The 26,125-nt window shown below is 48.1% G+C and overlaps 1 protein-coding gene across 3 annotated transcripts; it reads left to right on the top strand.

The window, feature by feature from the left end:
• On the top strand, window positions 1-25,681 carry CLDN18 (claudin 18). Of its 3 annotated transcripts, XM_086843240.1 has the most exons (7): window positions 1-519; window positions 7,869-7,951; window positions 9,641-10,174; window positions 21,746-21,910; window positions 22,322-22,427; window positions 22,783-22,893; window positions 23,703-25,681. In XM_086843240.1, exons 3-7 carry the CDS (start codon window positions 9,955-9,957, stop codon window positions 23,878-23,880), a joined length of 780 nt encoding a protein of 259 aa, XP_086699366.1. In that variant the 5' UTR covers window positions 1-519; window positions 7,869-7,951; window positions 9,641-9,954; the 3' UTR covers window positions 23,881-25,681. The 3 variants fall into 3 exon arrangements, with proteins under 3 accessions (XP_086699366.1, XP_023789203.1, XP_023789202.1); XM_023933435.2 differs by lacking the exons at window positions 1-519; window positions 7,869-7,951 and having other exon boundaries at window positions 9,460-10,174; XM_023933434.2 differs by lacking the exons at window positions 1-519; window positions 7,869-7,951; window positions 9,641-10,174 and adding an exon at window positions 16,322-18,331.
• Window positions 25,682-26,125: the final 444 nt, after the last annotated feature.

Raw genomic sequence — 26,125 nt, forward strand, 5'->3', positions numbered from 1 at the left:
AATAAAAAGGAGGGAAGAGGGAGAAGAGCAACAACGCACCTGAAATGGGCCGGAAAGCCTAAGCATGTAAAGCTTGGCTAAGCAGAGTTTGGGGGCAGGGAGCAGCGATGAGGAGGAGGAGGAAGGTGGACTAACAGCCTTTCCAAAAGTATATTTATTTTTTAATCAGCGCTCGGCGGTTGTGCAGGGTCTCAGAAGCAGCAGCAGAGTTCTCCCAGCAATTAACCCCAGGCCTCTGCTGGGCCCTCACGGGTGCCCGGCCGTGTGGGCACCGCCAGGCCTTTACCTTTGGGCCACCTTCTCCAAACACCAAACCCCTGGCTTTTCCAGGGGCTGCCTGGAAAGCCGCAGAAATTTCCTCCAGACAATAAAATGATTCAATTTACTCTGCCCATAACAGAGGAAACCCGTCAGGCAGGGGGAGAAGGCAGGCTGGTGCTGCATCGCTGAGTTTCTGCTGCCATCCTGTGGCTGCCGTCGCCCTTGTTTTGCCTGAGAGATTTTTTTGGCTTGAGGAAGGTGGGAACAGATCACAGAATTATGGAATTTATAATTCCATACATTATTATGGGGAATAATGAGGAGGAAGGCACCCACGAGGGTCTCTCTTGTTCCCCTGGCCTGCCCTTAGGGCTGGGGCTGCTGCTGGCACCTCCCTGTCACAAACACTGCACTCAAACACTTGGTGCTTTCACCCTGCCAAAACAATGGTTTTGCAAAAAATCTTTCCTTGGGGAAGTTTCCCATTGTGTTTGGATCTGCAGGGTTAATCTGTGTTCTCTCCTCCATAAAAAAATCCCTTTTTCCCCACCTTGGCTTGGTGTGTTCCTGTCACTCCTGCAAATCATGAAACCTCCATGGATTGTGTAATTCCCAACAAGAAAAAAATAATTTCAAATACTCAGTCTTTGAGTATTCAGGTCACAGCCCGGAGGTCTCTTTTTATTGGGATCAATTTGAAGCCAACACCTGCCAGACATCCCATGCTGGGTCAGGCTGCTCCCACAGTGACAAAGTGACAAAGTGAGAGGCTCTGGTCACATCTCAGGGTCTGCAGGATCTCCTCCTTCAGCCTGGCCTCAGGGGGAAACCAATTCCTCAAATATTTCTGGTTTGCTTTGCAAACACAGAACCCTGGAAATATTCTGGATATGGCCAGTGACAATATTTACAGGGCTTTTTTGTCAAAGTGATCCCTGCAGGGGAAACTTTGTCATTACTTTGTATGTGAAGGTTTTTAGCAGCTCCTCCGCTCGAAAAAAATAATGTAGAAGAGGAAAATAAGGAGAAAAGAATAGGAAAATTCAGGGGGGTCTCTGGTGTTTTTACCCTGGTTTGCCCATTGAAGAGGAGGAGATGGGAGAATGTACCTGGAAGGAGAACAGGCTGCACAAATCTTGAAATTCACACCTGAGGAGGGAAGTTTGAATGAAATAATTTGACACTCCTGTCTTTTCCTTTACTTTCTGGAAAATGAACACGGGGTGTGCACCCTAAGGCTCTGAAATGGGGGTTCAGGCAGCCTTGTATTAAAGGGACTGCACAGACACATCTCCTCTCTGGAATTATGTGCCAGCTCCACTTTGGTTGACTTTGCAGAAAAGTTTACCTAAAAAACCCGAGTTGAGGAATTGTATAAACAGAAAATTGAACATTTTATTAAAAAAATAGAAAGGATGCCTGCTTTTCTTGAAGGAGCAACAGTCAGCAGCAAAGGATACGGACATCACAAAAACAAGGGGAAAATGGATTTTGTCACTGATGGACATGAGGTATTGAGGGTTCTCCAGGTAATCTGACACACACACAGAGCTGTTTTGTGAGGCAAAGAAGGGGTTTTTTGGGGTTTTCTCAACCCTTATAAAGCTTCTCTGACCAGGTTACCTTGATTGGTAGAAGGAACAACACTCCCCTTGGTCCCATTGTTGGGACCAGAGAAAACACACCAAGTACATCAGTTCAGTATTGTTTTGAGAGATATTATTTATTTACAATAACACAATCTTGGAGAGAAAACTGTTCCCAGGAACTTTTCCCCTGGGAACACATGAGCTCCTGACAGGTTGAAACTCTCTTAGGGTCAGAGAATCATGTCTACAGAGTTTCTACAGTGAAACTACACTTTCTTTTGTGAATTTCTTTTCTACCTAATGGAACATCAATGGATGCTTTTGGAAAAAAGAAATAAAATCATTACTAATGATTTTAAAATGCAAATATACAGTGCAAAGGATCTGCACACACAACCCCTAATGGGCTGGGGACTTCTTTCCTTTCTGGGAGAGGACTTTTCCTTCTCTTGAGCACAAGCATGACCATGGCTTTGGAATTCCCAGCCTGTGGGGAAAGCTGACCTAGAGAGGAAAAATAAATCCTGACTTAATCAGGGGATGGTGGAAGGGTTAATTGCTGTCCCCTTGTCCCCAGTGGACTTGGCTGGAGCCTTGCAGGGACATCCACCCTCATTCCTCACATGCTGCATCTTCCCTCTTCTTTCATCCTAAAATCAGTCATGAAATCCCCTCCTTTTTTGTTTCTCCCTCTATGCAGAGCCCTGTAAATCTGACTGAAAGGCACCTTGAGAGGTCTTCAGTCTGGGCCACACAGGTTTTCTTGGGAGTTAGAAGGAAACACAAGAAAATGATAATAAGAGGATGATTTAGAGGAGTGCCTGTGCTCCTTCTGCCCAGCAATGCAGGATAGTCTTGCCAGGGTAAATTTTGCCTTTCCAAACCAACTGGAGACACACAATTGTTCACTTCAATGCCAGGCTTTAGGTCCTGGGAAGGCTGAGGGCTGTATTATGTGCAAGCACAATTCCTGAATTTCCAGGGGGAATCTGTTGGTGTGAAAGCAATGAGAATGAAACAAAGGCTTGGAGAGGAAAGGCTGGGAATGCTGTTTGTGACAGATGTGCCTGAGCCTTTCGCTTCTGGCCACAAAGCCTGACACAGGAATTTGCCATCTGTTTGGGCTTTGGATGGTAAAAATCACCCTCCTCCCTCCCCCCAGGATGATCTGCTGCTGCTGGAGCAGGTTTAACATGGATTTCTGTGTGTAAGAATGATGGGATTGGCACATGATGGCATTCCAGTAGGTCACCTCATGGCTGTGGCATTCCAGGGGTGGGATGGAGCTGCAGGGGTCATTCCTGCTCCTCTGGGCAGCTCTTGGCTGAGCAGGAACACTGATCCATGCTGGGATCTTGTAAACAGGTGAGAGGAGCTGGGATGTCTCTGTGTTCATTCTGGTTTCCCTCTGGGAATCTCTTCACACTTTGGTAGGAATCCATGCTGCAAAGGGAGATTTGGGAATAGAGAAGGTTTTCCAAGAGGCTGAAGATTAGGATTTGGTCCTGGGATGACTCAAGTGGATTTGAGCTCAGAGATGGCAGGTGGGGGTCAATTGGATGTTTTTTGCTGGTGGCCAAGAGGCTTTAAAGCTCTGTGTTTTTGGAAAATCCTGGAGAAGCAAAGCACCAGGACATGTGGGTGAGCACAACACAGAATTGTCTCCTGTGAGCTGTGGGGAAAACCACCTCATATCCTGGAAACCACTGAATGGCAACTTCATCCCTGTGGTAAGCTGATCTCAGTTCAGTCTTAGCTCTATTCCTGCCATGGAGGTGGCAACCAGAACATCCAACTCCAGACTCCCTGCAGCTCCTGTGCTTCCAGAGCTTTCCAACATCAACTTCCAGAGCCTGGGATTGAAAAACCACTTGTGATTTCTTCAATACATAGAAGCTGAAAAACATCAGTGCAATGTCGCCCAAAACTGTGTTGGTCTGATTTTTCAGGTAGACCATTGCACATCAAATTTAAATACTTTAATTTATAGAATATGTAATTTTTTATTTTATCTAGTTCTTCCTGTCTACCTCTCACAAACAGAAAACTCTTCCATGGCTTGTTTCCAGTGTCAAAATTAATGAAATGGCAGGATTCAGTACATCAGAATGGTTTGGGATGTTTGAGGAGCAGTGTGACACCACCTCTGAAGTTCTTTTGTGTGTAAAATGGGACTTCTCCAGGCAGGTCCTCCTTCACTGAAGCTGGTGAAGTCTGAGTGCCTCACAAGAAGATTCTTTTGTAGTTTTGCTTAACTTTTAACCTCAGCTTCTGCTTTTCTTGGCTTTTAAGTAATTAAATATTCACCCTCAGTGGTTTATCAGCACAGGAGGGTTTGTGGTGAGGGATAATAAAAATAATAACAACAACAACGATAATAAAAATTATAACAAACTATTTCAGACTGGATGGGGTTGAAATTGTATATAACATAGACAAGATTTGTGAATACAATTTATGGATTTGTATTATAGAACCATCAAATGGTTTGGGATAGAAAGGGACCTTAAACAGCCCCTTGTTTTTCACCACCTGCACTAGACACCTTGCACTAGACCAGGTTGCTCCAAGCCCTGCCCAGCCTGGCCTGGAACACTTCCAGGAATAAAGGGATAACTCGTGTGTCACCCAGAAGGACGACAAGGAAAGTGGTATTTGTATATAAATGCAGGAGGGGAAATGACATAAAGTGATCAAGTTCATAATATCAAGATCATAATGTTCAGGTGGAAAATGCCTGCCCATCCAAACCCAGGAAAGAAGGAAACGAGGCTGGCTGTCAGCAGGAGCACCCATTTCTGGACAAGGAGGTTATGGAAAGGCCCTTTGTGGTTGCAGAAGCTCGTCCCTGGGACTGTTCCCCCATGCTCTGTCGAGGATCACAGCACTCTTGTCACTCAAAGCCATGAAGCTAAAGCCAAATACACACATGATGTTGGGCAGTACTTACGTTCTTCCTTGGAAAGCGCTGTTCCAGGAGATCAGCTGCTCAGGAGTGCATTTAATTGCAGTTAATTGCACAGGTGTTTACCCTGTAATGGTGCCAGTGACACAAGGTCCTGCATCTGCAGCTTGGTCCTATCTTGCCAGGCTTTAGGCTTTGCTTGTAGATGTCTCTGTCTGGGTTGTCTCCCTCCAGTGACTTGATTTATTCCCAAATCTCCTGTTCCCAAGCACAAACAGACCTTGGAACAGGCTGCCCAGAGAAGCTGCCTCATCCCTGGAAGAGTCCAGGGCCAGGTTGGAGGGGCTTGGAGCAACCTGGGGTAGTGGAAGGTCCCCCTGGGCACAGCAGGAGGTGGGACTGGATGGGCTTCTTCCAATCCAAACCATTCTGTGATTCCGTGACCCAGAGAAGACACATTGGCCAAAGCTGTGCATGTGTCCAGGTGCCAGTTCTGGGTATTGCAGCCCCTGGAACCCCCAGTTCAATGCACCTGAGCTGGGCACCCTTCAGTATGAGCCAGTTTTAAGTTTCTGGTTGAAACATGAAAGGCTGCAGGGTTGAGTTGAGGTTGGATAGAAAAAGGGCTTTCCCTAAATCTTCCGGCAATACCTCTGGTGTGGCTGCTCCCTAATGCAAACCAGGGAAACAGCCGGTGATTCATGATTCTGCTGAGCGCTTTGTGGTGGACAAAAGCTCCTCCTGCCCACACATTTCCCCCAGCTCCTCCTGGGGATAGGCAGGGGAGAAGCAGTTGAGAGATTGTCTGAAGTTCACTCTTCTTGAGAAGCTGCTCGTGCTTGGACTTGTCCAAAGAGCCGCCGTGGTGGAGCTCATGAGCTTGTGCAGGGAAAGGGCTGCTCGTAGCTCCTTGAAGACCCTGAGAGCAGGAAGCTGTGGGTGCTGTTGTGATGTGTTGAGACAAGCAGCGTGACACTGCTGCCTGAGCCCTCCTGTCTAACCCTGCCTCTCTGAGTCACCCCCTCCACCCAGCCCTCCCTGCAAGATTGCAAAACTTCCTCTCTCTCTACATTTCCTGGTGCGCCCAGCATTTCTGGCTGTGCCATTTTGTGTTGGAGGTCACACCAAGTTGAAGGGAGTGACTTTTTGGTGTGGTCTGGTTTTATGGCAGCTGCCTTTCTCACCTCGTGACAGTCACCATCAAGTCAAACTTGGTGACAAAAGTCATGGCCAAGTAACACTATTAGAACTCCTCAGCCTCATGTTGGTAATGCAAATAATAAATAATTTTTTGGGGCCATGTTGGTAAAAAAAGAAAATCATAGGAAAATACATCTTGGCTGGACCACCACATTTTTCCTGAATTTCCCTCTCCCTCTCCCTCTCCCTCTCCCTCTCCCTCTCCCTCTCCTCTCCCTTTCAAACCTCTTCCTGTTCTTGTAAGTACAGTTAGAAATGGAAATGCCATTTTGAAATAAAACTAGAGGAAGTTTTCACTGGGCTTTGTTTCATACGAAGACCCTGGCTTTTCTCTCCTCAGATGTTTAAAATCAGGCTTGGCAGAAACTTCTCCTAGTTCTGTTCTCTGCAATGGTTTTGCTCTTTCCAGAAGCCCCAGACAAACCCTCCAGTCCCCCAAATCTTTTATAAACAATTCCTGCAGCACCGCTTAGCCCTGAGAGTGGTGAAGGCACCATTCCAGGTGGATTTACCCGATTTCAGAGGTATTTGAGGCTTGTAGAGCTTTCCAAGCTCGTTTCTCCTAACCTTTGGCAGGTGCTGTGCCTGGCGGTTTATCTCCTTGGCCACGCAGGAGTTCAGGAGGCCAGGAAGGAGGGATGCAAACAAAGGTGTTATTACCATGTTACTCGACTCTCAATGGCCAGAAGAGATGCAAGAGTCTTTTGGCACAGTGGCACTTTTGTCCTCAAAAAAAAAAATTAAAAAAAAAAAGGGAAAAAGGACTTTAATTGAAGCCTGCAATGTTGTATAAATGGAAGATCTAAGTTTTAATTGAAAAATAATTATAACCACTTAATCATTTTAAATGAGGGCTGTAATTGCAGTCAGTTCATAATAGCCAAATACAGACACTTAGATTCTTGCAATAAAGCAGGGATGGTACAGCTTGATTTGCTAATAGCTCTTCCACTTCTCTCCTCTTTTGTCTCAAAGATTAATTCAGGCAAGGGCTATTAGTGCCGTTAATTGGTTCTGCAATTTAGACCTTGTGCTTGTGAATGAGTGACTGATGCAGACCCATCAGCCAATAATGTGAACACTTTGTCAATGTGTTCCTCATTGTCCGGCTCCGCAGAGCTCCCCCGGCAGCTCCTCCGCCACCCAACCCCGGCTCCCCGGGGGGATCAGGAGGAGCGGGGCTCCTCCGGGGTGAGGGATTCACTTAGCTTTAGATAGGTCACCCAGATGTCTTTGAAAGCACGGCCGGCTTATGAATAAAATAATTAGGCAGTCCAGGCGTCCTCCTTGGCAGGGACGAATCCCATATTCAAGAGAAATCCTCTCCACTGTGCTGGAAGCAGGAGGTTCAGTGGGGTTGTGAGGGTGGTGAGGAGTGGTGAGGTGTTAGAAGGAGAGGACCCTGCAGGTGGGAAGGGGCTGATGGCTCCAGGCAACACCCCAGGAGGGGTCCCCTTCCCACAGGTAGTAGCAGCAAGGCTAAAATGAAGCTAAATCACTTAAATCCCAGAGAGCAGCACAAACTCTACTTTTTAACAGGTGTAATTTCCCACTTAAGCGGTCACAGCATCGGGGATGGCCAGTGGGCACAGCTGGAGGAGCAGCTTTTGGTGTCATTCCTAAGAAAAATACCCAGGGAAGGCTTTGTCCTTCCTGTATCCCTGTCGTGTGAGATAACTGAGATGAGTTACACAAGTCACATCAAGTTTAGGTGGTTGAAGGAGTTTGTTCCTTTGCTATTTTCCCTGTGAGATCCTCCCAGAGCAGAAAACTGTCCTTTTTGTTAAGGTTAGGAAATTTTTCGTTGGGAACACCACTGCTCACGCACCAAGGCCCTGTTCTTCTGGCTTATGTACATTGGCACATTTTGAAATAAATGGGTGATAATTTGGGCAAAATCCATCCCTTTGCAGGTACCTTGCAATCCCCACCCAGAGATCGATGAGTACCAAGTGGAGACGCTTTTTCCAGACCTTCCAAGTTGATCGATTGCAAGGTGAATTTATCCTTTGAGTTAATGCATTGAACACAATCGTTGGCTGCCATGAGTCTTTTCCGTCTCCAGGTGATCCCGGTGGTGACAAACACAGGGAGTGTGTTTGTGCTCTGGACTCAGGCTCTATATTTAGCTACGTGATACTGGGAAAGCTTTCCGTGATTAAAGTTCTGTTGACCGATACCGAAAGGAATTAACAGCCCCAACATGGAGCGGGTGAGGTGTGGCACCAGGACTGCCAAAAAATGTCTGGGAGAAGGAGTTGGTTGTGAAAGCACATGAAACACCGATCCTGTTCTTTTGGGGGGAAAAAGGGAAAATGGGGTAGTGTTCCATTTAAACCTGTGGACTCTTTGGAGCCATCTTTTTCCTGGTTGGTGTTTAATTTTGGGCATTAATTTCATGAATGATGTGTAACAAACATTGGTGTTAGACACAGCATTTTTGGAATTGATAATTGAGGCTCTGGAATCTTAAATGAGAGTGACATCTCCCTCAGAGCTTCAATAGCAGAGCTGCTCTGCTTTGGACACGGGAGCAGACTGGGCGACTTCCCACGGTCCTTTGCTTCTTTCTCTCAAAAAGCTGCAGGACCAAAATAATCTCTGAGATTTTGCTCCCACAGCAGGTTGGATCTTCCTCAGGCCCACCTTTACAGGGAAATCCTTAAGGCATTAAGGCCAAGCATCTGGGAGAGACTCTGGGCTCCTTGAGCAAGTGTAAATTCAGCCAGGTGACAGAGGTCCACTCCTTCACATGCTTCCTCCTGACCTCCCACTTCCTCCACCTAAATGTCATCCCACTGAGCTCCACTTCCCCCAAAGGTTCCTCCTTGACCCCTCCACATGCTCTGTGTATCTGGCACTGCTGGAACAGGGCTCCTCCTCTCCTCCTCTCCTGCACATTCCGTGTTCCTCTCCAACCACAAACAGGTTGGTACCTGAGGAAAACTGGGCTAGGAAGAAAGTGGTGCGGGATGGAGCAAAATGGGCAAACAGGGAATTACCCCACAAAGGCGTTTTCTGCAATAAGGCCAGGTCTCTTAGGGTGCTCTGGTCTTACAGCAGGTCTGCCCTGCCATCTTCTTTTGTCCATGGAAAGAAGTCCAAATTTCTGTTTGGTTGAGGGGTATAAAACAATAATAAAGGATATGCAATTTTGTCTATGTTTTCCCCATGATCCTTCCACAACAAACTGCAGGTTCACACCTTTCACTCTCCAGCAAGTGCTGCCTTTCCTGTGGGCTCCCAGCCCAAACTTCCTGAGGTCTGCCCAAGCACCTATTGCCACAAGATTCTCTTTTTTATGCATTTAACCTTGGTTTTGAATGTTTTGGTTGAGCCAGATGGAGCCATGCTAATAAATCATGTAATCAGTTATGTTGGAAAAGCCCTCTCAGATCATCAAGTCCAACTGTTCCCTCAGCACTCCCAGGTCAGTCATGTCCCCAAGTGCCACATTCACACATCTGTTAAACCCTACCAGGGATGGGGACTCCTCGCTTCCCTGGGCAGCCTTCTACAACGCTTGAGAACCTATTCCATGAAGGACTTCTTTCTAATATCCAATCTGAACCTCTCCACTCGGCTCAAAAGTGTCATCCTTGCCAGGAAGGGATTAGGCTTCCCATAATTTTCATGTTTCATTCAATTTAAGCTCCTCTGTGCTTGGTCTCCCAAATTGCCCCAGTGTTCCTGTGAAGCTCTGCAGAGGGACCTGCTGGTCCCGTCCGGCCGTGCCAGCTGCACCTCTGCCTGGAGGGAGAAGGTAAACAGAGAGCGAGGTGGAACAAATGGCTCTTGGTACCGAGGGAGGAAATTATCTCACCGAAACAGATAAAGGCAAGGGGAGGTTTGCGTGGTGCACCCAGAGCTCTCTTGACTGCTGGCGTGACGTAGGCAGTGCCTCCAGCTAAAAGTCCCTGGTGCCCTGGCTGCCTGCCCCAGACCCAGCTTGTGGAGGCTTGTGTGCGCCCAGGACGTGGATCCCGCGCGCCTGGCACCATGTCGGTGACAATCTGCCAGTCCATGGGCTTCGTGGTGTCCGCCCTGGGGATCGGAGGCATCATCGCCTCCACGTGCATGGACCAGTGGAGCACCCAGGACCTGTACAACAACCCGGTGACCGCCGTCTTCAACTACCAGGGCCTGTGGCGCACCTGTGTCCGGGAGAGCTCTGGCTTCACCGAGTGCCGCGGCTACTTCACCATCCTGGGGCTGCCAGGTAGGGCCTGGTGTGCCAGGGGAGAGGCGGGAGGGCACGGGACAATCTCTGTGTGAGCAGTGGGGGATTTTCAGTGGGCAACCCAAATTTCAGCCAGAAACAACCTTGGGTGCCCACCTTGTTTGGAAAACAGGTCTTTGGAGGTACCTCAAGGCAAACCCCCTGCCATGATACCTCATGTTCCCTCAGCTGAGGGTCAGCAAAACTCATTACAGCTAATTATGTACCCTGAGGTATTGCCCAGGCTGCTCAATGGGGAGATTCATGCCCTGTGCCACAGGTGGCTCTGGCTCAGATTCCTGCCCCAGCTGTGTGGCTGTGTGTGGCTCCCCACCAGAAGTCACTAATAGTCTTGTCACTGGAGAAGATCCTTTCCTAAGAGGATATGTCACAGTTCAGCTCACTGTATTTCTATTCGGGCTAACACCACCAGGCTGGATTGCTCCCTAATTCTCCTTTGGTTACAGTTTTTTTCTGCCACGGGAATCATTCCTGTCCCGGTTGTGCCCAGAGTATCTCGGGGTGCAAACAATTAGGTTACAACAGGATTATCTGGGGTTTCTTCTAGCCTTAATACAGTGAGAAAAAAGGCACTTAGACTCTTATACCCATCTGGCCTCTGTGCTTTGATACAGCCAGAATGGAGGGAAGAAGCCAATTATATCAGGAAATCACTGCAGAACTTCTTCAAAATGGCATTTCCAAAACACACAGAAAGGGGCATTGTGCACAAAAATTGCTTCTCTCAAGAGAAGGCACAAATCAAACCAGTAAAACCCAGTGTGGCTGTGGCCTCAGCTGGGGAGGTGTTTCATCCCCTGAGCTGTGTTTTTGTGTTGCTCCTCTCTGGATCCTCATTCCCAGCTGGTGTCTGGCTTTGGCTGTGCTGTAGCTTCCCCAGGCAGGTGCCCTGAACATCATCCTCTTGCTGGAGCTGTGGCTTGGAATGTCCCTGCTTGGACACTCAGGTACAGAGATGCATTTTCCTAGAAAGACATGAGCCTGATCCTGCCTGGGCATCCAGCTGAAGGATGACATCCAAAGAAGGGTGTTTGTGCAGGGCTGGTATTCACGCACTGCTCCCCCAGGCAGCAAAGCCCAGCAGCTTCACCAAGGGAAAACTCAGGGAGCAAAGGGCAGAACAGGCTGGAAAAACTCACTGGGTTAATGGCTGGACTTGATCTTAGAGGTCTTTTCCAACCTTAATGATTTTAGAAAGAGATTAAAATTACCACGTGAGGTAATAATGTGAGGAGTAAATTGAGGTGTAAAAATCAAACCCTCCCCACACAGATTCCCCCACAAGACACTGCAGTTCTTCCAGTTCTTGCAGTTCTTCTGCTCAAAAAGCTTAAAATGACAAAAACTACAACTCTACAGGAAAAGCAATTAACATTTTCAAGTGTTCAGCTCTGGGAACTACACCAGTGTTTGAAGAATTCGGAAAACTTGAGATCTGGGGGGCTTTGTTCCTTTAGAACACCTTTGTTGCTGACCTCAACCCTACAGCAAAAAGCAGAAAACTAGGGATGTTTTCTTTTTTGCAATTCCAAAACCTCCAGACTGGTGTCTGTCGGGTGGGTGTTCATATTCTAAAATGGGAATGTTGAGGGGATAGATTTCCTGTATTAGCAGCATTTTCCTGCATTTAGAGGGGCTGCTGGAGATCGGTGTGTCCACGGCCCTGCCCAAAGAAGGGGGTGGAACAAGATGGTCTCAAAAATCCCTTCCAACCCAAACCATCCTGGGATTCTCTCTTTCCATGATTCCTCAGCTCCACCCCACAAGCTCTGTGGATCCCTCCCAGCCACGGACAGAAATAAGCATCCTATCCTAAATATTGGGGCTTCTGATGAAGCCCTCATCTTAGAGTGGAATTTTCACTTGTGTTTGCCAGGTTTACTGCAGTCATCTACAAAAAGGGACATAAAAGAGCCCAAGGAATAAAGGACAACCATAAAAAATAAAGGTGGTGGATGTGTGAGCCCCCCAAAGTTGCTGTCCTCACCCTCAGTGGTGTCGGGGAGATGCTGTGGGCTCATTGTGAGGGAATATTAATATTTATGTGGTCCTTTATGTGACCAGTGCTATCAGCACTACCCTACAAAATGAGGTGGAATTTTTCCCTTTCTTTTTAATGAACTGGGCTTGTTCTTCTGTAGCCACCCCCCTCCCTGCTCCCGTTTTTCATCCTGTTATGGATTGTCTGACACTTCCAGTCTCTGGAGAAGCTGGAGCAAAGCCTCACGCCCCAATGCTGTGCTTTATGGATTGGCTCTGTCTCTCGAATCCTGCTCCTATGGGCACTTCTTCACACCCACCACCAGAAAAGGTGGTACACCAGTCAGAGTGGGGGGAAAATATGCTAAAAATCCATTGTATTATTAATTTGTTCAGATACTATTTAAGTGCATCATCCCAATGTTTATTTTAAGTGTATGGCACCTTGATCTCCATAAAACCCCCCTCACAAACTACCCCAGAGTTAATGGTTTGTCAGCATTTCCATTATCAACCCCTATTTATTATCCTGACAATGGCAATTTATATTGGGAACAATAGTGCCAGAGTGAATAAAAATAATAGGACTCTGGCAAAGCAGCGAGGTGACCCGAGCACATCTAGGAAGTTTTGGGTTCTGAGGTTTTTTTTCACCTCAATCCCTTGCTCCCACAGCAAAGATTAAACTTGTCTTGGCCATAATCTATCTTCAATTTAGTTGGGAATTTTAATTTCAAATGGATTGAGGAAAAATCAAGATAATAGATAGAAATGAGAAATTACCCAGGCAGTTTATGGCTCTGGCTGCTCAGCTATAAACAGTTGCTCTCTGGTGAAATGTGGTACTGGAGGACTGGATGTATTTGTTCTGATTTTGCTTTCTTCTGTTTTTTTTTGCTCCTTGCTTTGGTGTGAGATGGTCTGGAGGACATAGTTGGAAACTGAGCACATAGATAAGGGATACATAGCAAAAACAGAGCTGGGCAAGGCTGGTGCTTCACCTTGTGTGGAGATCACGAGGTGATTTCTGCTCAAAGCAGAATTTGCAGTCTCTCCCAACTTTGCTAAATTACAATCACAGGGCAGTGATTTCCCTGGTTTCTCTGTCAGTGTCTTTTTTTCCACATCTACTCAGGGAGCCTTCTCCAGCAATTTTTCCAGGGACATTTCTTCCTTGGGTCCAAAGTTAGTTTTACCCTTTCAGAAGGGCTGAGACAGCTCTCTGCTGTGGACCAAAGGGTTGTTGGCTCAAAACAGGAGAATATTATTACTTTTCCAATGGCAAACTTTGACAGTCTGAGAGAAGCTTGTTCAACTTCTCCAACTGATAAAAATGCCCATGTTCTTAGAGTGCTCAGAGGGAAAAGAGCCCATGGGAATGCAACCATGACTGCCCAGATTTTACATAAATTTCAGTTTGGCTGGTGCAGGGCAGGGCCAGTGCATAGATGTTTCCTGAGGAGAATTCATGTCTAGGAAGCATCAACATTGGCTTCTCTGGATTTTTCCCTTCTATGTCGATGCTTTGACAGAGTTCTCTTTCATTTTGTACAGCCCACAACCATTTTGTGGCATAACCATAGCAAATAAACTGATTTTGGAGACAGGGCAGCCCCTGGCCAAGGCGACTGTGCTCCCTGGAACTGTTCCATGCCCAAATTTTGTAAGGATGGGAGGTGCTAATTGCCATGTCATGGTCATCCAGCAGTGATGGCCATGGCAAAGTCTCTTTCAAGGTCTTGAATCTTGGAATCCTTTCAACCCAGCCAGGTCAGCTCCGAATTTTGAAACATCTGCAGGCAACTGCTGGAACCTGCTTAAAGCCTCTCGAGGTCAAATTTTGGGTGCAGAAGGATTTAGGTGGCCTAGGTAGGCTAGAGACATGATATATCCCACCAGGACATGTGTGAGGCTCTGATGGGTTTGCACTCACAGCTGGAGCTGAGGGAGGTGTAGGGATGGGGAAAGGGCCAAGGGAGACCTTTAGAAAGGTCTCAGGAACCCCAGTGACACTCAGGGTGGGAGGAGGTGGCAGGGAGCTGGGTGCATGTGTCACATTTATTGTTTTGAGCCTTTGCACCACAAAAGGATGAGAGACAAGGAAAAAAAATCCAAAGGGATCTGGGACGAGGGCCAGAAGAGGAAGGAGCAAAGCTGTGGAGATTTGGAGCTGGGCTACAGCTCATAGATGTATAAGCAAGTTCAGCCTCATGCACCCCAGCTCAGCTGAGGGACCTCAGAGCACCCTCTGGTGTGGATCTGAGCTGGGATGGGGTCCTTCCATGACCCACTTCCCTCACTGAATTCCAGAAAGGCCATTCAAACCTCCTGGTTGTGGACTGCACACTCATGGGCCCTGAGGTGGTCCCGACAATGGAGGGGCAGGAAGAGGAGGGTGGGTTTGCTTAGTCTGGGCCTGAGCAGGCTGGGCTGGTGTGAGCAGCTGGCAGGGTGTGAGCTGTTTGCAAATTCGAGAGCAAACATGAGCTGGAGGTGATTTTTGTGGGAGAGGTGGCGATAACATTCAGGAGCTGCCTGGGCCCAGGGACCGGTTTGAGATAACACAGAGTCAGTGCCTGGAGAGATAAAGCAACTATGAGCTGGAATAAAGGGGCACTGGGGAGCGGTCACAAAGCCCCCTGCTTTTCCTCATTTGGGTAAACCACTGGAGTTGTCCCAATGCTCAGTGGGAGCCCTGTTCTCTGTTCCTTGGTGAGCTGCAGCTTCGCCATTCCCCTTCCTCAGACACAGCTCAGCATTTCCACATGGATTGGGAAACCCTCTGGCCAAGCATTCAGCTGCTGGAGACAATCCACAGATTGCTTGGAGAGACATTCTCGTCCTTCAATCCATCCTGGCTGTGGTCATCTCCATGGGGTGGCTGGAGAAGAGCATCAGGCTGTGGTGAAGATGCTCAGACTTGTTCCACAGCTTTCCTCTCACCCAGCCCCTTCTTGGGTTGTGCTCTGAGCCAACAGTTCAGATGAAACTCTCAGGGGATCTTCTGTTACCTGGGAAAATGGGATGAATGTATTTTTCCCTATAATGGGAAGCTCAGAAACAACCATTAAAAACAAGCTTAAAATCTGAATATTTGAGAAAGACAAAGAAAATGTGCTAGGGAAGGGTTGGGAAGGAAACAAGTTTGGATTTTGTCTCCAGAACTCTGCTTCAAGCATCCAAAGAGGAAGATGTGGAAGCTTTGAATGCCCACTCTATCCAAGCATGGTTCTAGTCAGAGCAGGAGAAATGGCAGTGGGATGGCTGGAGGACACTTCAGCCAATACTTTTGGGGATGAACAAACAGAAGACCCAAACCACAATAATTCTTCAAAGATGACAACCTGTGGAGTGCTGAGCATGGCTGAGTGTTTAACTCTTAACTGAGGACTGCAGCGTGACCATCAGCAGCAAAATTCCTTCCTCAGCTCCATTTTTGGGGACAGCACACAAGGCTTCACTGGGGAATGTCCAGCCCTGTGTTGGTTCCTCTTCTTTAGAAAGACATGGCTCCATCTGGCGCTGCAAATCAAAGCCAGACTGGTTCTCCTGAACTTTCCTGCACACTTGGAGATTTTGATGATGCTTTTTGAGTGCTACACCATTGCTCTGGGGTTTTGATGTCCATGAGTAAGAGCCATGATGAGAAACAGCATCTTCATCCACAGGAGAAAATTCCACTCCCAGGGAAAGGTTACTGAAGTGACGGACTGGACATGGGCACATCCAGGGATGGGCCTCTTTCCAATGGGTGTCTTGAGATCAGCAGAGCTTGGGATGTGAAATAGTGGAGAAGGAGAAGAAAAGGTCCCTGCTGGTTTGAAGAGCGGCTCCTGCTGCACAGAACCAGTAGCTAGGTTGGAGGAAGGAGTGGTATGTCCCCTCCCACCAAAGCAAATGTGGATATAGGGATGGAAGGGCCACCACTGCTGGTATTCCTGCAACCACCCAGGTGTCCAGCTGAGCATAAAAAACTGTCTTTTAAAAGGAGGCAGAGGTGTTTGGGGAAAAAAAAAAAGCTGGAAAAAATATGTTCACCCCTTTAGTTCTCCCTCTTTGCTTCCTTTTTCCTCCCCAAGGGTTATTTTAGCTATGACCAGTCTATGGGTTCGTTTCTCTGTGCACTGTTGCACACACTTGGGAACAGGGGTTACATCTCAAAGGCATATTGCTCACTCTGACATGTTCTGATAAGGTTCAGCCCAGAAAAAGGGATGTGGGCTCTTAACCACTGGATGGCCAGAAACAGGAAGGTTGGAAGGTGGGAAGGACAGGAGTCATCCTGGAGAGCTGCTGAGGAGCATCAGGGCTTGGATAAAACCAGATTTTCTAAACAGGGACACAGTTCTGTCTGTGGGACACAAGGGATGGGATGGAGAACTGACCACATTTTAGCGCTTTTTGTCCTTCTGTCTTCCAGGTACTTCCCATTCCTAGCTGTTGTCTCAGCTTCTAAGTCTTCTCCAGCCCTGATCTATCACAAATCGTTATCCTAAATGAGGAATTTTAGTCAGCATTCCTTGTCCTTCACAGAGGATGAGCAGCTCTACCATCTCTGGTTCTTGAGGGTTCCCTCCTATGGTTTTTGTCCACTTTGTTATTTTTTGCTGGCAACTTTAGGTAGGTGAGAACCAACCATTCCTGTGACATAAACTTGCCAAAGTGAGTGAAGATTATGACATTTGAATAGAACTGATGGAAGCAAAGACGTCTTGTGCCTGACCCGAGAGGGCTGTGATTGCCATGAGACATGGAATTGTGCTCTGGCTGCCCCAACAGAGCCCCACAAGCCGAGGGATGTCCTGGATGGCTGTTCTCCAGAAGGCAGGAGCAGTATCCAGGGTGTAATAACCCCATTGTAGCTCCTCCATGGACACAAATCAACCTTTCCTCTCTTCCTGGTGGCTTTCACATGGCTTCACATCCAGGTGCTGGTGTGGATGGTGCCTGTGGTATGCACAGTTTAGAGCAGGAATTTGTTTATAGGTCAGGACTGAGTGGGATACTGGATGAGAATAGATGAGTGCAAAGCCTGGAAGGTCCTTGTACCTCACTTGGCAGAGAGGCACAGTGGATTTATATTGCTCCCATGAGCCCAGCACCTCTCCACTGTGATAATGAATTTCCCACTTTTTATATCCTCCATCCCTTTCCCAGGACCATCCCTCCAGCCAATAAGGACAAGCACCCCCTCAGAAAGGCCATTTCCCATGGTCCCAATGCTCTCCTCCCTCCCACATGGGTTTCAGTGTGTCCTCGTGATGGCAGTGGGGATGTGGGTGGGTGGAGAACAGGGCTAGAGGAGCTTTGCTGGATCGGTTTGGGGCTCTTGGCTTGGTGCCCTGGGTTGTGCCATGGTCAACATCCAAAGGAAGCTCAGTGATGCCTGAGGGCTCCTCAAGGAGCAGCCACATCCCTGGGCTGGGCTGGTGCCCCCACATCCTCTGACAGAGCCCTGTCACTCATTGTGCCCCTTGTGCAGACACCTCCATGGGGGACAGATTGTGTGACAGCATCAGCAGAGGCACAGAGAGGGGATGGCCTGGGCCAGGTGCTGAACTCCCCTGGGGACACAGTCCTTGCCCCATGCCAAGCAGGCAGGAGAGGCCCCAATGGGCAGCAAAGGGTTTCAGGGGGCTGGTCAAGCCCCAAGTGGGTTGCCCAACACTCGGCAGAGCGCGGCTGCTTAAACGTGGAAGGACAAGCACTTCTAAAGGACAAAAGCCCCTATCTCCAGCCCTGCCGGCACAAACCTCCCCGGCAGCGAGAGTGAAACTGGACTATCTTGCAAAAACACTTTGAGCAAACAGCGCTCAATGGAAAGCATCTGATAAGAGCAGCTGCACTCCTGGTGGCTCAGGCAAGACGACTCCGGTGCCCCATTAGGACTGCGGCTCCCTCGGGGCCGTGCCACCTCCGCTCTCTGGGGACACACCATGTCCACCACCATCTGCCAGGTGATGGGGTTCCTCGTGTCACTACTGGGCATTGGGGGGACCATCATGGCCACGGCCATGGACACGTGGAGCACGCAGGACCTGTACGACAACCCGGTCACGGCTGTGTTCCAGTACCAGGGGCTGTGGAGGAGCTGCGTGCGGCAGAGCTCCGGCTTCACGGAGTGTCGGCCGTATTTCACTATCCTTGGGCTGCCAGGTAGGGGCAAAAACACTCCCGGTGTCACCCAGGGGCTGTCCTGGAGCTCTGCAGTTTTCATCTGAAAGGAGGAGCAGGTATCTTAAAGCACTTTGAGGGGAATAGCATGATGAGCATAAAAATAGGGGCATATTTGCTGCCAAAATAATTTTTGTGGTGGGGTTTATTGGTGGGGGTTAGGACCTGGAGCATGTGTGTGGGATCTCTGGCTGAGCATCACTGGTTCAGCACCACTGCTGGCATAAATCTCACCTCCACTGAGGTGAGGGGAGCGAGGATGTTTAACTCCCCAGCTATTGTCCCTTGGAATGGAAACACAAGGAAAGAGGCTGCATGCAATTGTGTAGTGTTATCAGACAATGGAAATAATTGAAATGTACTTTTTTCCATGGACAGAACTGGAACGGGAGAAATCTGCCTGTGAGAGGCATGGGTAGGAAGGGCATGAAGGGGAAAGGTGTGTTCAGTCACTCCCCATCACCAGGGCAGTGTTAGTGTCTACAGAAGCAGGATGCAGAGGCATATTGCTGTTCTGTTTGCTTGCTAATATTCCCAAAAGAGCTGCTTTTCCCACCCCACTGCATGTGGGGGTATTCCAGTGCTCCCAGCCCAGCAGTAGATTGGGAGTGTTTCTCTCTCCTGGTGCATGATCACAAAAAGGTCTGAGCAAGCACTGCTGTTCTCAGGCTTTCTGCAACTGTTGATCCAAGGGTGATGTGTGTTCCAGCCCTGTATCCTCAGGGATGCCATCCTTAGGGTGCCCTGAAGCTCCGCTGAGGGCCCATGACTCTCCAAGGGATGCCATGGAATAAATGTGTCTCTGTGTACCCAGCTTCAGGATTGCCAGGTGAATTCTTTCCCATTTGGAGGAGCAAACCTGATATTCAGAGTCATCCCTCCCATGGGAATATTTATTTTAAAGACTAAATATTAGATTTATCCAACTATCTCTACAAAATGTTGACCACTATATCTCTTCATAATGCTGTGGGCAGGTGATTGTGTTTTAAATGAGCCATAAGGAAATGGGAACCATCATTTTGATGTCAATTTATTCCAATCAAGATTTTACTTTTTCAGTTACTTTTAAGTAATATGGCAATAAAGAAATGTGCAAAGCTCTCACAGATAATTTCTGTTGTTAAAGATATCCTGTCAGAGTTATCTTTATTAATCCATTTAATTAATGCCTTCAAACATATAGAAAAAACGTCCCTGCTGGAATTTGCTTAACCTAAACACCTGCAGGAATCTACTTAATTTCCCTAAAATTTCTATATCCCATCAATCATTACTGGTCATAAAGTCAGATTACACCTCTTTATTATTTATTAGCAACAGAAATGCAGGTGATGGTCATTAAAATGACTTGAAATTGTTTTAACTCGCTCATCTCTTTCCACCCACATGGGGGAGGAAGACGCCTACCCAGTTCTCTTTGCCTCTGGAAAACAGGGGTGCAGGCTGTGGTTTCACGTCTCTGGCATTTATTTTGATGGAGGAGCTGTGTTTCTCTTGGTGCTTTTGCTATTCCCTTGTTGTGGACCACCAGCCCTTGTATGGAAGCCGAGTTATCTTCCCTCACGCAAAAGGTGTGTGCGAAAGGCAGGTTTGTAACTCCGGGGCTTTTTGCTTCCTGCTGCTCCTGATACCACTTTTCCATAGTCTCCCACTTTGTTTGCCTAAGCCCTTCCACTCCTTCCTCCAAGCAGAGGTCATTCACCTTTGGAAAAGCAGCTCTTTTCAGAGGACTTTCAACGGATGCCAAAATTCACCTTGAAACTGCGGTGCTGCCTTTCCAAACAGCTCCCACTTCAAGTCCCGTGAGCCAAGCGGAGAGGTCTTTGTGCCACAGCAGGCCTGGGAGAACTTCCTCCTCCTTTCCACCTCTTAGTGGAGATGGCTCATAACTCAGTCTCATGGAGGCAGGAATGGCTGCTGATGGCTATCTGGAATTTTTTCTGTCATGTCCTGTTGCACGCCTCTTCCCCCTCCAACAGCTCCTTTCAACGGAGATTCACGACAGTGCTCCAGCAAATGTGGAACATCCTTGGCTGCTTGGCTTGGCCATGCCTGTTGTGTCCTTCCATGGGCACCCAAGGCACTGGGAACACCTCTCCTGAGAGCCAACAGGCTCTCTGTGGGATCTTTGTTTGCTTGGTGGGTTGAAACACCCCAGTGATGACACCCAGGAACCTGCAGGAAACACCCAGGAATGAAGGAAGGAATGACTGTCTTGGGGACAAGGAGCTTCCATCATGATCCATAGTCTTGGATTATCAGCCTCTCCTGCCTGCCCTGAAACTAAAGCATTTGCCAAGAAACTTTGGTGGTTGCAAAGACAAATGAAGATTGAAATTTCCTCCTCTTTCTTCCTCCCATCAGGTGCTGCGGAACAACCTCTGAGGGCTGATAAGGCATATCCGACATTCCCTGATGGATCATAACTAATGAGCTCCTACCTGGGGGCTGATGAATGGGAGATTGAAAACCCCCGGCTCGTTAGCTCTCGTTATCAGCTGATAAGGGCAAATTGAGTCATAGGAGCTGAGGTAGTGGGGCTGCTGGATGGGAGAAGGTGGTGTATTCCCGGCGTGTGGAATGGCAGCTCTCCCGTTTCCGTGTGCGACGCGGTGCCAGAGCGGTTCTGCTCCTCTTGCTGTTACCCCACAGGCCAGGAGAGCCACCCAGGCACCCAGCAGCCTCCTGGGAGGGGTTTGTAAATCCTTCTCCCAACCTGTGCAAGGGCTCTGTGCTCCCCTGCACCCTTGGGCGCCGCGGTCACCCAGCAAAGGGGTGACAGAGCAGAGAAGTCCCCAGGGCTGTGGAATGTTTTCCACCAATTTCACTCCATCACGGGCCCACTTTCTCTTCCCTGAAGAGGGGCAGTCATGCTTGGGGAGCACCAAAGCCAGACCCAGGGCTGTGGGATCATGTGTCAGGGCAAGGAGAGGCTGCAAAGCGTCCCAGCCAAATCCCAACAGCCCTTGAAATACCTCCCAGCACCCCCTCCAGGGCTCTGCCACCTTCTTGTCTCTTCCTGCCAGGGACTCGTGCACAAGTGAGGAGGGGAAGTGTCTGGGAAAAGATGGGATATGTGCCACCTTATTAGAGAATCACCTTGGTATGCAAGTACTCTTTCCCTGACCACTTCTCCAAGTTTTGAAGGTGCAAGTGTCCCTTTTCCTTCTACTTTTCTACTCCACCCAAGAGGAATCTGAAAGGTTTTTGCCTCCTTCAAGCTTCAGCTCCCATGGGTGCCCCAGATAATACAGAGTAGATCCAGTGCCCAATTTCCAAGGTTTTCTTCTTCAATATTTCTGTTTTCAGACAGAGGTAATCTTTGAAAATCCCCCAGACTCTGAGAAATCCCATTTCAGTCACTCAACGAGGCTCTTGGTGTTTTCTGTGCAGCGATGTTCCAGGCTGTGAGGGCCCTCATGATCGTGGGGATCGTCCTGGGAATCCTCGGTCTCCTTGTGTGCATTTTTGCTCTGAAATGCATCCGGATTGGCAGCATGGAGGATACTGCCAAAGCCAACATGACCCTGACCTCTGGCATCATGTTCATTGTTGCTGGTAAGTGGGATCTGTCGTGTCTTCCACGTGGAAGGCTTTGCATTTACTCGGAATTGAGGACTAGGCAAGTCTTTTTGCATTTCTGAAGTTATTGGCTTTGTTCTCCATCCTGATTTCATGGGGTCGAATATTTTTTTACCTCTGATTAGGGAACAAAAAAGAAAAAGATCTCAGGAAACAGAAATTTCTGTGGACAAAGCATGGAAGGCTGAAAAAATATCCCATAGATGGAAAAGGAAGTATATACCTTGATTTGTTTTATATATGTTGTTACCATATATTATTACAGCCTGTATTTATAAAGAATATTTTTTCCAGTTTAAGACTTTATCCATAATAATTTTAGGAAGGTTCCCCCAGGTGACTTCTTGCACTGTGTGGCTCTCAGTCTGTCCTTCTGTCCCATCTCAGGCTTGTGTGCCATCACTGGAGTGTCTGTGTTTGCCAACATGCTGGTCACAAACTTCTGGATGTCCACCACCAACATGTACCAGGGAATGCAGAACGTCCAGAACAGGTGGGTGCTCAGCTGGCTCACGTGCTACACGGTGGAAATCTCCCTCAGGGCTGCTGCTGAAGGACTGGCAAACTCTGGAAGTATGTTGGAAAGGTTGCAGGACTTGGAAGATTGTTCTTAGGAGATAGAGCCTCTTGTCTGGGCTGGATATAAGCAAGTGGACTGGGATGTCTCTGTCCTTGAAGCTCAAGAACGAGACAGGAGGAGGCCATTGGGGTTCAGACTGCAGGTGGGACTTCTGGGAACTTCTGGGGTCTTCTGGGAACAACTGTAGGGCCAGAGGGAGGAATATTCAGTGTGTCTGGGCAGCAGCAGACACCCTGTCACACCCTAACCAGCCATGCCTCCTTTGCAGGTACACCTTTGGCTCAGCCCTCTTCGTCGGATGGGTGGCAGGAGGCCTGGCCCTCGTGGGAGGCATCATGATGTGCCTTGCTTGCAAAGGGCTCATCCCAGAAGAATCCCGGTAAGCTGAGCTGAGTGGACATGGGAAGGGATTGCAGGAAACCTGGGGTGTCCAGATCTCCCACAGCCCGCCCAGGACATGTAGTGTGTAACACCCCTGCCGTGATAGTCCTTGTGAGGATGGAAACACAGAGTCCTTTAGGTTGGAAAGGGTCAGAGTCCAGACATTAATTCAGCACTGCCAAAGCCACCACTACCTGAAGTCCATGATTAGTGATTAGTGATTGGACCCTCTGTGGGTCCAAAGAGAGCATTTGGCCTCCCTGACCCTGTGACTCACACACAAACAGAGAGGACATAAGAACCGACCTCAAAATGTGACATTGGCACTGTGCTGGCACATTCAGGCCCGTGAACTGCAGGTTGCACAGCAGATCGTGAGATCAGGGGTAGACTGCATCAGCTGAGCCATGATTTACATGGAACTGTAGAATTCCAGAGTGGTTTCAGTTGGGAAGGACCTAAAGCCCATCCCATTCCACCCCTGTCATGTGCAGTGACACCTTCCATAGAGCAGGTAGCTCCAAGCCTTGTCCAACCTGGCCAGGAACACTTCCAGGGATGGTGTAACATCACCAGGAACTTGTATTCCCACAGCTGGTCACTGTAGGTGGGTCCATCACTCCACAAATGATTTTTTCAAGGGAAAGAAAGTGTGTGGTTCTGAAAGAACCTGAAAGGGACTTGCAGCTTTCCATGGATGGTGGGCTGAGCTCTCTGACTCCCTCCAAGTGATGACACACACAAGCCAGTGTGAGCGCAGGGTGCCATGTTGGGCAGTCACTGATGTTCCTCTCGCGTCTCTTCCAGCTACAAAGCCGTGTCCTACAACGCCTCGGGCAGGAACATCTCCTACAGGACAGGGCCCTACAAGGTTGGCTCGGGCTACGAAGCTGACCCAAAGACCAGGAAGGGTGCAGGATATGAAGAAGCTCCTCGAAATGAGGATGTGAGACGCTCGTACCCTGCGAAATACGATTATGTCTAGCAGACCTTCTGGCCTTGAGTTGTGCTATCAGATATTTTTAACTTCACAAGCAAAAAGTGCAGCAAACCAAGCAGTCTGTAAATGGGATTGTGTTTTCTAGCAAGTTTTCTCTACTCTGAGGTTGCATCTTTGTTGTGAACATCAGTTTTACTCAACTGCCCGTTAGTATTAACAGCACCGGGAGGTCTGTGACCAAAGTAAGACCCTGTGGTGCTCTCAGAGTGGAACATTTTGCTCCTATTTTCTGTATAAACAGATATACAGGAGCAGTGCCTTGTGCTCTTTCTTAATTGTTCAAATAGCAAAAAATTCCCCTTTGATAATTGCTGTGTATTTGAAGCAAATTCAGTTGTGTCCCCTTGGCTGTGCCCAAAACAAACAGAGCCTGTGGTCAGGGCATTTTCCTCCCTGGTGACTTCTCTACCCAGTCCCACCTTTGCTTTGCTGATTGTACTCCAAGCTGATCTGCTCTGATATTTAATCTGATTTCTGTTGCTTAGATGTTTGCTGGAGCCTGTAATAGCAAAGTGTATTTATTTCTTCGGATCTCTCCAGGGAATGTGCATAATCCATTGTTATTCCTGCACTAATAGCTCCCAACCTCCGTGTGCCACCGGTGTTCCTGCAGATGTCATCTTTAATGGGGCCAGGAGAATTTCTCATTCAGAATTAATTTGAGTTCCCTTTGGAGCAGGAATCCCAGGGAGCATTAGATGTGTAGCTCCACACTGACATCAGGACTTCCCCGTGGTAAATCTCTCCCCAGTGACGGGAAGATTAACTCCATAGTGGAATGTTGCCTCCTCCAGCCAATAGATCAGAGAGGGAGTTTATTTGAAGGGGGAAGAGGGAGACATGTCAGAACTTTTGTGGGAAGAGAGAGCTGTGAGCTCTCAGCAGGTCCTCCCACCTGGCTCCAGAGCACATCCCTAAAAAGCTCTAGATAATGCCTATGAATAGAAAGAAGGGATGAGTTAGAGAGAAAAAAGGGGTCCAGACCCTGCAAAATAACCATTTTATTGGCATCTGCATTGGGCTTGAGCACCACTCCTCAGGATTACAAGTTCTCTGAAGGAATTCAGGCAAAACGGTTTCTGTGAAATGCTGGTGCTCCCTGAGTGTTTGCTATCTTGGAGGGATCAGAATCTGCAGCTGAACTTTTTTTCTGCAGAGTTGGACCTTTGGAAGGTCGAGTTTCCACCAGCTGAGCTGGCATCTCTGGTGGCTCCTAAGGCTGTGCTCCCAGTGAGCACAAACTGCATCCCCTTCTCCCTGTGTCCATCACTGCTCCATAAACCTCAGTTTCCATAAACCCCAGCTTCCCACCAGCTTTCCATAACCACCAGCTCTCCACCCCACATGGAGGCAAATGCCCAGCACAGGTACAGGAGGTCCTGGGGAAGGTCAGCAAGAGGAAGAGGGAACACTTGGCAGGTGGCTGGAGGAAGCAGAGGGGTGGGAAGAGCTCCCAGCCAACAGCAGCTCAGGCTGGATGTTGGCCACCTGGGATAAATCCCTGTGGGATGTCAGTACTGACCCTCCCTTTTGTTCTGCCAAAGAACCTGCTCTAAGGACTTGTTTTTAAAGGAGAAGAATTTATTTTGCAGAGCTAGATCCTGTTCTATTTTAAAAACACTCCTACTCTTTTCCATAGTTTGTATCTTTCAGTATAAACTTAAATTTTCTTCCTTTATATTTTCCTGCTGGATTTTTTTTTTCTTTTTTGCTCGTTTGTTTTGTTGGTTATTGTTTCCTTTTTTTACGTGGATATTAAAAAAAGATAAAGTCTTAAAGACCAGAATCACTGTTTCCAGTTGTTCTTTTCTTGTCAAAATCATCAGCTCCAACCTTGCTGCTCAGCCAAACCCCACCAGCTCATGTTCCACATATTCTTGGAAGGAGTGTGGACACAGATGGGTGGTTCAGAGAAAAAAGAAAAGATTTGGGTGTTTCATTTCTTTAGAAAGATATAATGAGTCACGTGATGAGAGAAAATATCAGAAATTCCAATTAATAATTGTTGGGGGACCTCAAATCAGTGATGTGATGAAGTCAGAGATCCTTGGTGGGACCCTGAGCTTGCTGAGGGGTAGAGTGCAGCAAGATTCTGGGTAGAGATTAAACGCTTCTAAACACTTCAGTGTTCTTATGAGGGCAGAAAAATTACAGGTATGTTCTCAGCCTCCACTGGAAAGGGGCTGAAAAGCCCAGGAATGTTTAATTTAGATAGGAAACACATAAGTGG

This window comes from Cyanistes caeruleus, chromosome 10 (assembly GCF_971803275.1).
Source record: "Cyanistes caeruleus chromosome 10, bCyaCae1.hap1.1, whole genome shotgun sequence".
Classification (NCBI taxonomy): Eukaryota; Metazoa; Chordata; class Aves; order Passeriformes; family Paridae; genus Cyanistes; species Cyanistes caeruleus.

Coding starts and splice junctions, on each gene's coding strand:
- CLDN18 (XM_086843240.1), top strand. CDS start 9,955: ATGTCGGTGACAATCTGCCAGTCCATGGGCTTCGTGGTGTCCGCCCTG. Junction 21,911..22,321: donor CATCATGTTCATTGTTGCTG/GTAAGTGGGATC, acceptor GTCCCATCTCAG/GCTTGTGTGCCATCACTGGA. Junction 22,428..22,782: donor ATGCAGAACGTCCAGAACAG/GTGGGTGCTCAG, acceptor CCTCCTTTGCAG/GTACACCTTTGGCTCAGCCC.